The 15,832-nt window shown below is 35.1% G+C and overlaps 1 protein-coding gene across 4 annotated transcripts in view; it reads right to left on the reverse strand.

The window, feature by feature from the left end:
• XRN1 (5'-3' exoribonuclease 1) overlaps positions 1 to 15,832 on the reverse strand; it is a 35,085-nt gene that overhangs the window by 9,984 nt on the left and 9,269 nt on the right. For 3 of the 4 annotated variants that reach the window (XM_069024767.1, XM_069024766.1, XM_069024768.1), the window contains 21 exons: positions 15,518 to 15,652; positions 14,491 to 14,554; positions 13,626 to 13,731; positions 12,872 to 12,961; positions 12,558 to 12,714; positions 12,109 to 12,228; positions 11,240 to 11,409; positions 10,316 to 10,436; positions 10,125 to 10,223; positions 8,909 to 9,012; positions 8,298 to 8,429; positions 6,900 to 7,062; positions 6,642 to 6,755; positions 6,057 to 6,155; positions 5,778 to 5,893; positions 4,772 to 4,918; positions 4,368 to 4,457; positions 3,419 to 3,554; positions 2,648 to 2,704; positions 1,856 to 1,988; positions 702 to 771 (listed from right to left, as the gene is read on the reverse strand). In XM_069024767.1, the coding sequence (XP_068880868.1) occupies positions 702 to 771; positions 1,856 to 1,988; positions 2,648 to 2,704; positions 3,419 to 3,554; positions 4,368 to 4,457; positions 4,772 to 4,918; positions 5,778 to 5,893; positions 6,057 to 6,155; positions 6,642 to 6,755; positions 6,900 to 7,062; positions 8,298 to 8,429; positions 8,909 to 9,012; positions 10,125 to 10,223; positions 10,316 to 10,436; positions 11,240 to 11,409; positions 12,109 to 12,228; positions 12,558 to 12,714; positions 12,872 to 12,961; positions 13,626 to 13,731; positions 14,491 to 14,554; positions 15,518 to 15,652 (2,423 nt within the window). The remainder of the gene's footprint in view (positions 1 to 701; positions 772 to 1,855; positions 1,989 to 2,647; positions 2,705 to 3,418; positions 3,555 to 4,367; positions 4,458 to 4,771; positions 4,919 to 5,777; positions 5,894 to 6,056; positions 6,156 to 6,641; positions 6,756 to 6,899; positions 7,063 to 8,297; positions 8,430 to 8,908; positions 9,013 to 10,124; positions 10,224 to 10,315; positions 10,437 to 11,239; positions 11,410 to 12,108; positions 12,229 to 12,557; positions 12,715 to 12,871; positions 12,962 to 13,625; positions 13,732 to 14,490; positions 14,555 to 15,517; positions 15,653 to 15,832) is intronic. The other variant, XM_069024769.1, reaches the window with a different exon arrangement.

Below are 15,832 nucleotides of genomic sequence, written 5' to 3' on the forward strand. Positions count from 1 at the left end.
ATTGAAGTTAAGCAGCATTTCTGAACACTGAGTATTAGCTGTGTTACAGGACATGCAAGGGCTATCTTTGTGCAATGATTGCTGAATGCAGGTAGTAGATAAGAATCTCCTCTAACTTCCATCATTATAACCTTTATTTAGATAAGAACAGTAAAATGAAGCCTGCTGGGTATATTTGAGCACTTACAGTTTAGCTGTTTATTTAAATACAGAAGAGTTCTCACACTTTTAAAAACAAAAGCACCTCCACCTCCTGAAGAACAGTTCAGGTTTTTAATGGTGGTTGGAATTTAGTGCCTAAGTATCACTATAGATAGTTCAGAGTCCCTCCTTCAGAGGAACAGATGCCTTCTGGCTAGTTTTCAATCTACATGTTGAATACATACTAATAAGAACCTATTTTCTACATATTTATTTAGACATCTGGATCTAGTGCATTATTCTGCTGGTTCATATTTGCTTTCTACAAGTCAGAAGTTATACACCAAAAAAAGCCTAAAGAGCATTTCCACAATATATATGCTTCATAAAAATTATCACTACTCAAAGAGAATAAGGAAACACAAAAGAAAATAAAACTGACCAACACTGCCAAGAAACAAAGTTTGAATAAGAGGCATTAAACATATCCAACCAAAGTCAGCAATTTCATGCCATTTATACCAATAGAAGGAAATGACTCTGAACTCCCCCACACAAACCTTATAGTGAGGCCTCCAAGAAATTCTTCATCAAACAAAACTTCAAAGAGGACATCTGTTTCTCTAGCAGCTATAGAAAACAAAGTAAAATATCATCCTATATAGGTTACATTAGTTACTTCCATCTATATTATGTAAATATCTATACTAGTTATGCAATAAATAATGTAAAGACCAAAAATGAACAACAATCCCCCAACTAATTTCTGAGTCGTTTCATTAACAGGAATTTGGAAATGCTTCTCAAGGTCTCACATTTGTCTGCCCTTTAAGATACAGTTTCAACAGAAACGTACCATGCATAACACCTTACCAATGTGCATTAATAGAACTGCAGTTTATAGCAGTATGTCACAGTGGTCAGAAACTGTCAGAAAAGAGATGCAAGCCACTTTTACATTCAGGCAGTCGGAAACTAAAAGCTTTAATATTAACTTCTTTCACAATGACAGACTAATACACCTTTAGAATTATATTAGTATATAATAATTATGGAGAAAAGAACATTTCTTTAAAAAAACTGCACCCAAGTCTTGTCTATTCAAGATTCTATTAGATGCAAACTGAATGAGAAAGCAACTACTGAAATGGCAGGTAAGAAAACCACTTGTAATACTAGATCTCAAACTGCTACACTCTGTGGGACTTGATAAATCCTTTTATTTACTTGAAATAGATTCATGGTTGATTTTCTTGTCAAAGAAGGTATAAATCCATGCCAATTAATGGAAATGGAAGATCACAGAATAAAAACACAAATTCAAAATAAAACAATTTAAGACAAATCATATTTGATAAAGTTTTATGTTCAATGTAAGTATTAAGACTCGGTTTTACGCCTACTTCACTTAACTTTGCCCATATTTTCCCATAACTTCATTTTGTTCCTGTTCTGCTCTGCCTTCTTCATATTAAGAAGAAACAAAGAATAATTTCTAATTCATATAGGAAGGAACATAGAGTAAGTAATTTCTTACTCAAAGAACAGCTGTGTAACACATGAAATTCAAAACAGTAAATATGTCATTAACAGCTTCAAGTTGCATATGCTTCATAGTGAGAAATGAGTGCATTCACAACCATTACACAAAAAAGCCTGCTGTCACATTGCTAGCGGAGCTGCTATATAGCTGTAATCATGAAGAAAATATTACCTCCTTTAATTCCTATAATGGTGCCTCGTAGACCAACTGGAACAGAAAAGTTCTCTCTGACATTGACAACACGGTCAAACAGCCTGTACTCTGCATCTCGATCTGGAACAACCCCCTTCTGCTGTTCTAATGGCTGACAATAACCAAAAGACTGTGTTAATGTATGCAAAAGAATAAGGATTACAATAAAAATCCATTTACAACAATATCTGAGATACACTATAAAGCAAAACCATAGAAAAATCCCCCCCCAGAAACGAAAAACCTTCCCTCTCCAGACTCAAAGCAAACTTTCTTTTTTTCCCCCTTGCAACTCTCGCTCACTGCTGCTGCCTGAAAAACAAGTGTTGTGCACTAGTTGATCAAGAGGATCAATTTAGACAGAGCCAAAACAGAGTGCAATCTGCCTATATCAGTAACATGGGCAAGAGAAGCAGTTGGTCCTATGTCAAGAACTGAATAAAAAGTAAAACAGGGCAAATAGACAGAAGAAACATGTTTTATTTTGCCTTCATTATAGAGACAATAAGAACTGTAGAAGCATAAAGGACAGAAAGTAGAAAAAACCTGAAAATCAGTGTCCTACATGACAGAGTTCTGCACTTAGAAGAAATTTTCTCTCCTTGTAGAGACAGACTACTATTCTCAAAATTATGTTCTAGAAGGCATAATAGAATCTTTCCTTTAATAAATACCATCATAAAATTCCATTTTCCTAAAGTTGATAAGCTTAGGTAAAATAAATATGATCTGGACAACTTAACCCCCACCCAACTTGTTTCCATCACTTACTCTGTACAGCAAATGGGGTTTCACAGTTACTCGTACCTTCTTGTTGCTCTTTCTCTGCTAAAGGAAAGGAACAGAAAGTCTTTACAAACCAGTGTAGGAACCAGCACTGGAACAGGCAAAACAAAACTCCTGAAATGATCATGTAGAATTCTTCAGCTTTAGATAATGGTATACAGCTTTAATAAAGTCTTGAGAGTAAGTCTACTTTTTAAAATATGGTAGATTTCCTACCAAGCCATTAGTTGTCTAATTCCACACCAATTTTATTAAGATGTGCTTGCAAGTTATTTCAAAAAAATCAGCCCATTATTTCATATGGCTTTGTCCTTAACTTTTTACTCAAGTAATTTCCTAGGCCACCTTTTTCATCTGTGGCCTTCAGAAAATAACTTTCTAATTTTCTGCCAACCAAAGAGAAACTGCAGGGGAAGAACAGCTGGGATTGCATGTAAAAAGAGCACTTTAGTATTTTTCAACATATATAGATACCTGTTCCTTTACAAAACCATGGAAAGGCACAGCTCAGAGTATGTCCCACTGCTGATAAACCACTCCTGAAAGACTGAATCTCTTACAAAGATTAATAATGAAGTCTTCTGAATTTCTGGGATAATTCACATTACAAATCCAGATTTTACATTATATTCTGTGTCCTTTATCTTTGGAATGGCAAGTAATCTTCAATTGTCTTATTCACATTCAAGAACTTCAAAAATAATGAGCAGCTGCTTTTTGGTTCACCCCTGCTCACAATGATACCAAGCTGCATACCTTGCATTTCTCTATTTCTTCTTCAATTTTCTCAACAATGGCCGCATCCAAAATTTGCAAGTCACAAGATGAGCGAGACAAAGCAGACACAGGATGTGCCTTTAGCCAGGCAACAATTTCTTGCACTTTCTCAGCTCTGAATAAAAAATTACATGAATGCTTTTAACTGCATATACCAGGCATTTTACCACATTCCCTAATTTAATCACTCAAGTATTATCATACAGGCCAAATGATTGTATATATTCATAAAGTAGTGGAATCGAAGAGTTCTGTATGATTTAAGAAAAGTCTAAATTATACAATACTGTTTCAAAACCATAACCTAAAATCTTGTTTCAGAGATTCTTTTAAGCAAAGAGTCCCACACTGGTGTATCACCAGGTAACAGACCCGCAGAGTGCAGTGTCCTGCAGATTTACTGATTGAAGCCTGTGAATTGGGTTTATTGTCTAATAACTAAAGCTGTTTCATGTTGCCATGCTGTGTCTGGAACTAAGGTTGCTATTTTTCTCCCACAAAACTGAATAAACGTAGATTAAAAATGTGCAAAGTACTTTCAACTCTGTAAGACTTCTTTTTCAAATTTGAAGTGATTCTATACCATTGCCACAATTATTGGTTATTTTTTCAAAAATTATCTTTATGACTAGTCATAGCTATGCTTACTGAAGGTTATTTTAAAAGCAAGGATTATGAAGTAGCCACTAAAAATTATATTTCTCATTTACTGCGTTTTTTGAGGTTGAAGTCTGGCAGAAACTTGGATTCCATGACTGAAAAGTACAGCATTCAAATAATGTTTTCAGCCATCACTGAACAATCAGGCTGCTCGAGAAACAGCAAGGTTTCAGTTACACAGCAGCCACACTACACGATCACTACCAATTTCACAATTGCCAGTTTTTGTTCTCCTTATTGTACAAAAGAGATAAGGACCATGGCTTACCCATTCTCATCCTCTCCAGGCCAAATATCATCTTCATAGCAGATATCTTCCTGGCTGTTCTTGGCTACATAATTAAATAGTTCAGGCACCCTAAAAACCCCCGAATATATGGAAGATAACTTCAGTTTCACATCAGCATAGACCACAAAAAAGCCCCATCAAAATCAAGGCTGATGGGCTTCAAAATTTGTGGAGCCGAGATGGGTTATTTTTTACTTAATTTAGCATCATACTGTTAATTTTTCATAGGCAAGCTGTTAACAAAATTACACTATCCCAAAATAGAACACTGGAAGAAAAGAAACAAACTCATCAGTTCTTAGAAGATCTGTGACCAGAGGACAAATTCCAACAATTGATACAAAGGTGGGTAATTTGGATGAAACTCATATGCAATAATTTACCTTTCTAAATACTCAGCAAGTAGTTGTTCTACAGCAGAAGAATACATCCATTCGTTTCCAACTTTCTTAGTATAGCCAGGAACTTCTTCATTTTTCTTATTGAACTTCAGGTTTAGCCCCACATTTGCTTTGTGATCACCATGAGGACTGAAAATAAGAAAAAGTTCATTAACTTGGAATAATATGTGTGAATGTGCACATACATTAAAAAAAACCCTCGTAAACATACATTCTCGGCCTTAAACCACAGAAGAATTAAATTCATTGTACTGTTTACTTGTTAACATTGTGTCAGCTGTAAATGTCACAGGCCAAAAGTGCTATGGTAGCTGTCCACCTGTGTGCCTATACTTCATTGCAAAGAAGGGTAGGAAATATTTTACCTTTCTTCCTTAACTGAGATCTAATCAACCACAATCAACCTGGCATTCACCAAGCTGCAGCAGGATGTCCTTGAACAATCCATCCAGAACAAATGTACACATTAGATCACAAGAAGATGCTCAGGCATCGACCATATTTTTAGAGAGGAACCACAATTTTTACATTCACAAGACTACATGGATTGCCTCCCTTATGGATTTTAAGGGGTCTTAACTAGTTCTTAAAAGAAGCTACAGGTACAATTAATCTCCCTTTATTATAGCAGTAGTAAGTACAATGAAATTAGATCCCAATTCCACTTTTTTATTCTCAGTGTGGCAAAGTCAGTTTAAACTCCTAATTCAATTTTGTTAATAGCTAACCAGGAAAGTCAATTTTATGTCTATCTACAATATGAAAGCAAAAAGACCTGTCCAGTAAACAGAAATTTAAAACATGTTTCTGATAGAGCAAAAGCAATGCATATCAACTTAGTTTACAGCAAACATACTTCAAAGAAAGCTTCACATCACAAAATAGTGTACGCTTGATAAAAACAGGACTTAAGCACAGCAAAAATTTTGTAGAATTATAGCAGAATTTAGAAGTGTCCCTACAGTCAAAATTCACAAAGAGAACTTACTTCTTCTTTGATCCTCTTCCAATAAAGATACTCCCTGTAAATCTGGAGACAAGATATCCACTTACTCCAAGACGGCTGGCCAAAATATATGCAGGATTGTATTTCACAGAATATTTCTTTAAAACAAACAAACAAAACATATTGGCAATGCCTAAAGGATAAGGATTCTTATACAAAGGGCAAATGAATGATATGGAAACATCCCTTAGATTTTGTAGTGGTAAATGTCTCTATTTCATACATTGTTTAAGCTTTTACTAGAAAAGCAGAAGCACTCACATGCTGGTTCTGTATTAAAGTATCAAGCTGGGGTTCACACGGAATATTAAAAACTACCCGGATTCTACCTTCTGGAATCACATCATGTGAATCGTGAACCTTGGAGAGAAAGACAATACATTAAAAATGCTGTAGAAATGCTATTTAAAACCAGCAGTCTTTGGATAACAAACCTCATGGTCTACTTTATCAACAATTTTGCTGCAGTAAGCACAGAGATACTTTGGGATTCATCACCCTGCCTTGACCTGTACATTGCTTCCTCACAGAGCCAGTCATTCAGTATTACACCAAAGGAATTCATGACTGAAAATAGCAAAAAATGCAAAATTTATGTATTATCCCAAAGAACTAATCAAAATAATCCAGCATTCAAGTTTGCTCTTTTTCCTCTTACATAAATAACAAGGACAGGGAAAACAGAAGATCCCTCTCTTGCTCAGACTAAACCACCAGGGAATCCTAGATTTAAAATTTTAGCCAGCAAATGGCTGCTACTGTCACACAATATCTTAGATTATTTTAGGTTTGCAAAAAAAAAAAAAAAAAATCTGCAGGGAAAATTATGAAATTCCTGGAACTAACTTCTCCCATGCAGCCGTAGTAAGGAGATCCCAGCATGAAGGCTGTACTTCCAGGAGGAAACAAATCATCCAGAGTTCTGATGTTTGAAAAACGAGAGTCAAAGGCTTTGATATCCTACATGAAAAAGACAATTTGATAATCTTAAATATCATTCAGTTCCAGTAGAATAATTTAAAAGTTTGTATAAATAGACACTTAGTTTAAAACACAGTCTGAGTTTGATGTAATTCAGAGAAGATACTGAACTTGTATATTTACCTTGACAACTGTTTGGTACACAAAAGGAAGAACTTGTTTAGACCACTGCTTCTCCAAATAAACTTCTCCATTTTGGTTTAGTTGATATCTATTACCAGTGAGTAACTGAGCATATACAACTACTGATGTTTCATGGATAATTATTCCTTTCCTTCTCTGGTACCTGAATGCAAAGCAGAACATTTAGCTTGATTACAATAAACAGAACTGAACCAAGAGGGTAGAATCAATTTATTGAAGTAAAAATAAATAAAGTAAAAAAACCTCTTTAAAGAAGGATTCTAATGGTCTTCTTCTTATTTTACAAAAAATATCCAGAATAAATGTCTTAACCAACTGCTTACCCACTGTTGCACAGCCATGACTACAGAGCTCAGAGTATTAATTTAAGCACATTTAGTCTTTACAGTGGAAGGGTTAGGGGTAATTAAATCAGGTTACTCGAATGATAGATAACGAAATGCCAAACTGATGCTGAATTGATTTTTGCCTTTTTGCTTTTATATCTTCTCTATATTCTTTACATACACATGTGTAGCTCTGCAGTCTATTACAGTATTCGTAGCTAGCATTTTACCCAGTCTGTTAGACAGAAAGACAAAATAAATTCCCCAGCGGCTCCAAGCTGGGGGTCCAAGGTTAGATTCTCTGGGAAGCCAAGGTTGAAACCAGCTCTCCAAGACACATTTTCATAAACAAAGTTTAGCTCCTATCTAAGGGGGATTTCAGAAAGGGTTGAACTGGGGGGGGGGAATTACTTCATCACTTATATCTCTAATTGAAGGTTCTTGTCAGTTGTGCTAATTTGCTACACATATAAAAATTGTACGTGCTTTAAGTTATGGGTGCATCTTCAGGCATTTTCCATCTAGCATGCTGTGCCACCTAAGCATCCTTACAAAGGTAACCCCTTTTTATCACCTGTGTCTGGCTCGTGATTTTAAGACCAGCAAAAAGGCATCAAAACTACTGTAACTCAGTTATAGTCTACTGAGACCCACACTTTAGAAGAGCAAGAGCTGTATTCAAATTTAACAATGCTAAGCCATTTGAGTTGTAAGTTGATACTGTATTACTTCATTCTACAAACTTGCTACAACTGAAGATTACTAACACCAGAACAGAAAATTGAGAGGGAGAATAAATACTGAAACTCATTCATTTGAGAGTTCTTTTGTAACAGCATCTAACTTTAGTTACCTCAGGACTGACTCCATATATTCTGAAATTTCAACATAAGCTCTTTTATGTTGTTGCTTTAAATTTAAGCAGACTTGATTAACCTTTATCATCAAGTATGCAGCAGCTCTTCTGTGCTACTTAGGTCTGTAATACAGGAACAAAACACAGCTAAGACATAAAATGCAAAGCTACACTTTAACTTTTGAAATTACTTACTGCTCTGAAATGCCTTGAACTTCTTTTACCCACATGCTTTGTTCCTTATCTCCAACATAAGCCACTTTAGTTGGGGGCACTGCATTTCCCATGTAAAGCTTCTGTGTGCCATGTGGTTCTTCCAAATAAAACCTTGAGAATATTATGACAGGTAGGAAATTTAACCAAATAAGATTAACCTAGACATAACCAATTGTGAGCAAAACTTGTTAGAAATGACTTGTTAAAGACGTAGAAGACTTGCAGCACCGTTTTCTCCATCCCTTCCACAACAGGCCACATAGCATGGATTTAATAAAAAATACCAGTACATGTGCTGAAAGGAGGATTTTATAGGAATGTTCACATGTGGATTTCTGTGCATCCATTTTTCCCTCAAAACTAAGAAGGAACTCTCCCAAGCATCTACATCTATAGCAAAAGAGTGAAAGACTAGACTGCTACAGAGGCAACCAAATCTCAGAACAATGCTTCACCAAGCAGCCTTTGTTATATCTGGACTAATTTGTTGTTACTTTTACAATAAAACCAAAACTTCTGTGCAGTCCAAGGAACTTAATTTGAAAAAAACTAGTAAAACAACAAAGAACTATGTATCAGGTAACTCTTACTTAGTTTCTCCATCTGACACTGCAACAACTCTGGCTTCTTCAAGGTGGGGCCAGTTAACAAAAACCCTCTTTCCAAGTATCAAACTGGCAACATTTTCTACCATCTGAAAAAAACCCAGAAGTTTTATTACTAATTGTTCAACATATTAAAAGATTTTTAAATAGTATTTTCAAACTAGTTTTGCAATAAAAACTACAGTAGCTAAACAATGGGTTTTCTTGCACAATAAAAATCTTACTTTATCTTATTAAAATATATTTGATACAGATTACATAATCCCTGACTAAAAGTGTGGCTCTTAACATGGTGCATGTGCTTCTTGGAAGACCTGGGCTGATTCATGTGTCTGATATAAGCTTCCTGAGTACTTATTTTGTTAAATCACATAGAACTATTTGTGTCTCTGGGACACAATGAACAAAATGACAATTTGAGATTACTGAAATATTTTGTACCATATATTTTATTTATTTATCTCACTGAAAAAAAGGAACAACATGTATGTCTATGACTTTGCTAGCATCTGTAATTTTAGCCTCACATTATGTTCTGTTTTTCTAATGAGTTTCTGCTATTTTTTAGTATTATTGGGCTTATTTAGTTTTTCTTGCCATGTATCTTGACTATGCACTCTTCCTCTCTACTGTAAAATTGTATCTATTGCATCGTATCATATCACATCATATCATCTTCCTCCTCTCTCCTTTCCTGCTTTTATTTATTTCTCTCTGAAACTTTTTTCTTTTCTGCACTTGTCATTTGCCACTTTGACTCCTCTCTCTATCAAACACCCTCATTAGAGTGGAAGGTGTTAAGCCAGCTTTGTTGATAAAAAGGAAACACTTTTTAAGTAGTCATCTATTTAGTTACACAAAAGGCAAACAACACTGGTCTGGAGACCACTCCTTGCATTTATACCATTAATTAGCCACCAGCTCCTTACCCAAGAACATCTAAATGCTACCACAGAGACAGGCCAGAAACTCAACGAAGGAGACTGACATTTCACATTGTGAAGTCTGGAAAAATGTAAGCCTTTTAGCAGATACACAAAATTCTAGACTGTTTCTCACATAAATTTAGCATTTTAACACTTCCAATCTGACTATTTAACAAATTCAGTCTTTTTAACAAGTTTTTGGTTCAGGTGTGGGGTTTTTTTTTTGTCTTGGTTTTTGTTAGGTTTTGGTCTTTTGTTAGGAGATGAATGCTTACCTGGTCTTTTGAGTTCTCATCAACTATGATTTCTAACATCATGTTCTCTCCATGGCTGCTTTGCTGAAACACTTGTACACCACTTTTTTTAAGATAGAACTGGGTAAAAACAAAACATCACATAAAAGTTGAGTTCTTACATAGTTAGCTGTTAAATACAATTGAAATGTTGGAAGACAAAAATATTTTACCTTATGTTTAATGTGCTTTAAAGTAGGAAATCCACAAAAATATAATGCACTCTTGTTGATTTTAGTTATCTTATTGTGGGTTATCTCTACATGCCAAGCATCCAAAGGTATTGTTTTATACCTAAAAAATAAGTTGCACAACATTTGCTCATGCTGATTGACCTTCAGCTCTAGAAAATCTCACTACTCATTCAAACACTCATTAACTGACAAACCCTTTGCTTTCCGGCTACTAATTTATGTCGCTTGGAATATATAGAAAGGACTACAAAAAGCCCCATACTACTGCTGCAAAGAGACTACTCATTAGGAAAAAGACAAAACTTTAGCATATATGCCAAACTCACTATTTCAAGTAATTGTTATTACCAAATTCTAACTAGCAATGGTTCCATATGGTATCATTCATCTTCACAACTATCCATTCTTTACTGACTGTAATCCAGCAACAGGCATTCCTCCTCTACTCTGCTTTGACTACTATTAAGGTTATGTTTCAATTTCATCTTCAGTCTGTGTGAAATCAAGCTGGCTACTTTTGTTGAGAAGGTGGTGAAAAACAAACTTGGGTTAAACTCTGCACTGGATCCAAATTTTTACATTTGAAAAAAAAATACTCTCGAATTAGCATGCCAATAAATGATCACTATTTATCAGATATTTGTACCAGTCTTTCATCCTCTGTCACACAAAGTTTAGTAATACCCTAGGCTATTCTTGACGATTTAGCATTGGTTCATCTGTTTTGCAGAGTAACATCTCAAGGGACAATACTTTTACTGTGCCATCCAAAGCAGGCAACATCTAATTCAGTATCTTTCATTTCTCAATGTATAGACTGGCACATGCAAGGTTTGGTTAAAATGTTAATAAAAGTCCTCCAACTACTTTTAGCTTACTTTAAAATAGTTATGCCAGTGTTACCTCGTGTGACATCGTTCTATTGCAGGGAATTTCTCAGGCCATGGTGACAGGTACTGGAACTCAGCATCTTTGTCATACCAGTACATTAAGCAAGCACTGTGAGTGTTTCTTCGTTTCTCCTCTTCTTTTAGGCCCTTATTACAGGATTCCATGGCCTGCAGCAGTCGCTTCTAAATTTTAGAGAAATTAGCACATGTGAAACTGGCAACAAAAATTAGCATAAAAAAAAAACAATGAGAAAGTAACCGGGAAGTCTAGATACCCAATGTGCTCATTTTCCAGTTGCAGCCTCACCCTTCCTCATGTCCCTGTCAAAAGTGCTCTCTGAACAATTACCATGGAATGGCTTTGGAGAATAAAGATCACCTTTCTGAAAGCCTATTTCCAAAGGGTAGCCTTACCTAATACTGTTATCCTCTATGCAAAAGAAAAGTACTATTTTTTTTCTCTCCATTAATGTTTCCTTATTACTGGTGTTCAAGTGAAGAGATTTCCTGTAAAAATACTTTCTTTTTTCCCAAGTCTTTCTTTTATTTTACCAACAGATCTTCTGTATTTTTGTATGTACATAGGAACAGAATATTTTTCTCAAAGAATCTGAACCAAAATATTTGAACAGCTGATTAAAAACTTTAACAACACCAAGCCCACAGCCCTTACTGAGGACTTCTGCCACCTGAAACTAACTTCACTTGTGGTAACTTAATCTAGACTTACTCCCCAAGCAGCAAACGTTTTTATTTTTCTGCGATCTTATCAAGTGTTAATTTAAACTTGCACTTAATTGCATGTGTAACTGTTGATTAATTGAGAAATTTAGTAGTCTTGTTATGCAGCTTTTATGGACAGCAGATGCTGAAAGAACTTACCTCATCAATAAACGGGATTAGTACTACAGCTTCCCATTCCTGCTGTTTACCATTTAGGTCAGTTTTAAAATCAGGTGGATAATATTCTATAATAGGAGAGTCTTGACTAGTCATCAAATGCTAGAAAGATACAATAGAGTTTACATCAAAGGCAATTTAGCATTAATTGTAGGAACGCTGGTATTAAAACCAATTAAAGGCCGTAAAGGAATGAAACACTTAACTGTCCTAGTTGGAAATTGCTTAGCAAATATAAAATCTTGTATTTATTACTAACTTTACAATGTACTAAATACAGTAACAAGTAGAATATTTAACCATACATCTAGAATGTAGAGATAGAATATCACTAACAAGACATGCAAAAACATCATTAAAAGAGTAAAATAAAATAAAGCACACAATGAGTAAGCAGTACATAGACAATGCAATTTAATTCTATATCCTACCTGGTAGCATTTAGGTAGCAGATCTTTGCTAGCTGCTGGAAGTACAGCAAGAAGCTGTTCAAATGGCATGAAAGGTTTTCCCAATTCAAATTTGATTTTGAGTTCACTGATGTTGTGAATATCTGACAGGTAAGGTGCATAATGATAAGGGTAATACCTGCAGGTTAAAAAAAACCCCTAAGTTACTTGACTTAATTACAGCACAGAAATGTTCACAGATCAGAAACAAACCAAACTACATTAAATGCTCCCAGCATACAAAGTGAAATATCACTCTATCTTTCAGCAGTTTCTCATTTAATGTTTTTTCTTACCAGCTCCATGATTGAACTCCATGGTAATAATAATGCAAAATCCACTGTATTGCCTGGACATAACATTCAGCTTGATCAGCCAAGAAGGCACTTAAAAGAAAAAGGAAAGATACTTATTGGTTTTCTCATTTTCACAGTACATAAAACATACTTAGCACCTTGTACACAGGAATGAAGATAGAACATTTTGGGAACATAATAATACCATGATTTTCTAGATCCATTTCCTCCTGGTCCTCAAATACTTACTACAGAAAACTTGACTCGCAGCTGCTGTTGCATTAGACAAAATCATCACCACTGCACTACTCTGCCATGCGTTCTCTATTTTTGACATAGGATGAATATTCTGTCTTGTATTAGAATCACAGTACATTTGGGACTGGAATTAGACCTTACAGATCATCTAGTTCCAACTCCCCTGCCATGGGCAGGGACACCTTCCATAGACCAGATTGCTCAAAGTCCCACTCAACCTGGCCTTGAACACTTCCATGGATGGGACATCCACAACTCCTCTGGGCAATCTGCTCCAGTGCCTCACCACCCTCACAGTAAAATATTTCTTCCTTAATATCTAACGTAAACCTGCTCCTTTTCACTTTGAAGCCATTATGCCTTGTCCTGTCACTACACACCTTGTAAATAATCTCTAATACATATTTACAAATGTATGTCTCTAATACATATCTACAAAGACTTGTCTTCAGCATTTTTGGGGGGGGGGAGGGACAGGGAAGAAGCATAAACTTACTCAGACACTACTTCTACACCCATTTTTGTCATGTAGTAAGTTCTTTTGTACTGCCTAAACTCAGTTTCAAACAGATCATCATCTTCTGGTTCATCTTCCAAAGTGGCTGGAAAACCAGTCATGAAAAAAGAGGATTAACATTGATTTCTCTACTACAATAAGGTTTGAAAACACTCACTTCTGACTTAATCCCTTAACTTTACTCTGCAATTCAAAGCTATAGGTGCTCACACCTTCCTTGCACTGAAAGTAACATGAAACAATCAAACAAAATCTTTACCCAGAGAAATTCTGGAATTTTTAAGACAGGCAACCCACTTTTTAGCCCAATTACAAGAACAGAGAAGATAATATAAGCCAACAGAAAAAAATCTGAGAAAACATTAAAATGAATTTTAAAATTTACTTATGTTCAGCAACATAATCTAATATCATATAGTAATATTTATACGTTCTTGACAAATAATTTCAAAACATGAGCAAAAAACATGTCCTACAAGCAGAACGAGTTTAAAAATGTAAGTACAACCAAAAACCCTAAAGCCATACAAAAACCTGTTTGTCCCCCCCCATATAAGAAAATACCTATGCACAAAATTATTGAACACATAATGTTGTCAAAGATTTTTTCATTAATTCCTTTAACTCATCATGGAAATACACGTCAGAGAAGAAGCACTTCTAAAGCTTTAGCCCCACTCTCTCTCACCAAAACAGTTCCACTTCCCAATTGCTGACTACATAAGTCTTGCATTCAGATTAAGGTCATCTCTGACAAGCAATTCTTACACTTCTTTCAAATCTATACACATATTAACATGGGGTTTTTTTGTTATATGTGTATGGAAAAATTATTTGCACTTACTTTTAGGGGTCACTTCACCTTCATTTTTTTCTAAAGCAGCCAAAGATATAGAATTTTCCTGAGCCTATAAAGATTTGAGATAATGTAAAAATACAGGTTAATATGCACGGACCTCATTCAAAACCATCTAACCTGCAACTCAAAATACTATAATCAAAATGTATAAATATTATGATTTCTTATAAACCCCATTTCCTTCTCTTACAATTGCTTCAGAAGATTATTTAAGCAGACCAAAAGCACAGATCAGACAAAAGAAGCAGTCTCAAAATGTTAACTACTTTTAAAAAAATACCTGAATATTCATGTTCCAAAATGCTACTGTTTCCAAAACTGCTTAGTACAGAAAGAACAGGATAACAATATACAGAGTCAGATTAAATGCAAAGGAATTTTCTCCTGCTACTCTACACCCTGCTAAAGGCATATAGTGAATGGCAGTCAATGGAATTGGCGGTGGGGAACTTGACACTGGGGCAGAGACAAGATACTGTTCTGTAGTAGTACACACATATATACAAGGTGCTGTTCCTTATTACTTAGTTATATCTAGAATTACAAGTTAAATACTAATCTGAGACAGCTCACAGCAATGAAATTGCTCTATTTGTTGTCAAATAGTTAGCCAATACCAAGACATACATGAATGTTCTATAGTGTATCTGAAATATATACTTCCAGCAGGCTATAGTTTAAAATGTAATATTATGAAGCATAGCAGGCTTGACTGTAACTCACAAAAAAGTTGTTCCGCTGCTTTTGAGGAACAGCAAAGCATTAAATACAGTTCTACAAGACTTTAAAAATCATGAGCACCTGACCCTGACTTTACCATTTCATCACTTGCAACCAGCAATGCATACAGCCAAAATGCAAACTATTTACTATCTACAATTTACTATCTTTTCTGGTTAAAAAAAAAAATCTTGACACACAGGTTTATGCCACTTAATTTGTCTAAGATCAAATTACTGATTTGCAAAAAGTTACATTCTTATTTCCAAAATTGTGCATATAAAACACTGACCTTTTGTTTCTTTTGTTTATTTTTTCTGGCTTCCTCTGCTGCAATCCCAGCTGCCTCGTTGAGGTATTTATTGCCCACTTTACTTTCAAACCATTTTAGGTCAACAAAGACTTCACTGAAGTGTTCACGATCAAACTGTGCAGATTAAAGTAAGTTTGCAAATATTTGAGGGATGTCAAATTTAGAATGCCAGATTAACAATGTCTTTTTAGTACGTGCATTAAATTACATCTAGAGTCATCTATACATACATATTTTGCCCTAGAGAGACAGCTAAATAGATTAATACTAAAAACCCTGTTTCTCAGCAATATG

This window comes from Aphelocoma coerulescens, chromosome 9 (genome assembly GCF_041296385.1).
Source record: "Aphelocoma coerulescens isolate FSJ_1873_10779 chromosome 9, UR_Acoe_1.0, whole genome shotgun sequence".
Taxonomy (NCBI): Eukaryota; Metazoa; Chordata; class Aves; order Passeriformes; family Corvidae; genus Aphelocoma; species Aphelocoma coerulescens.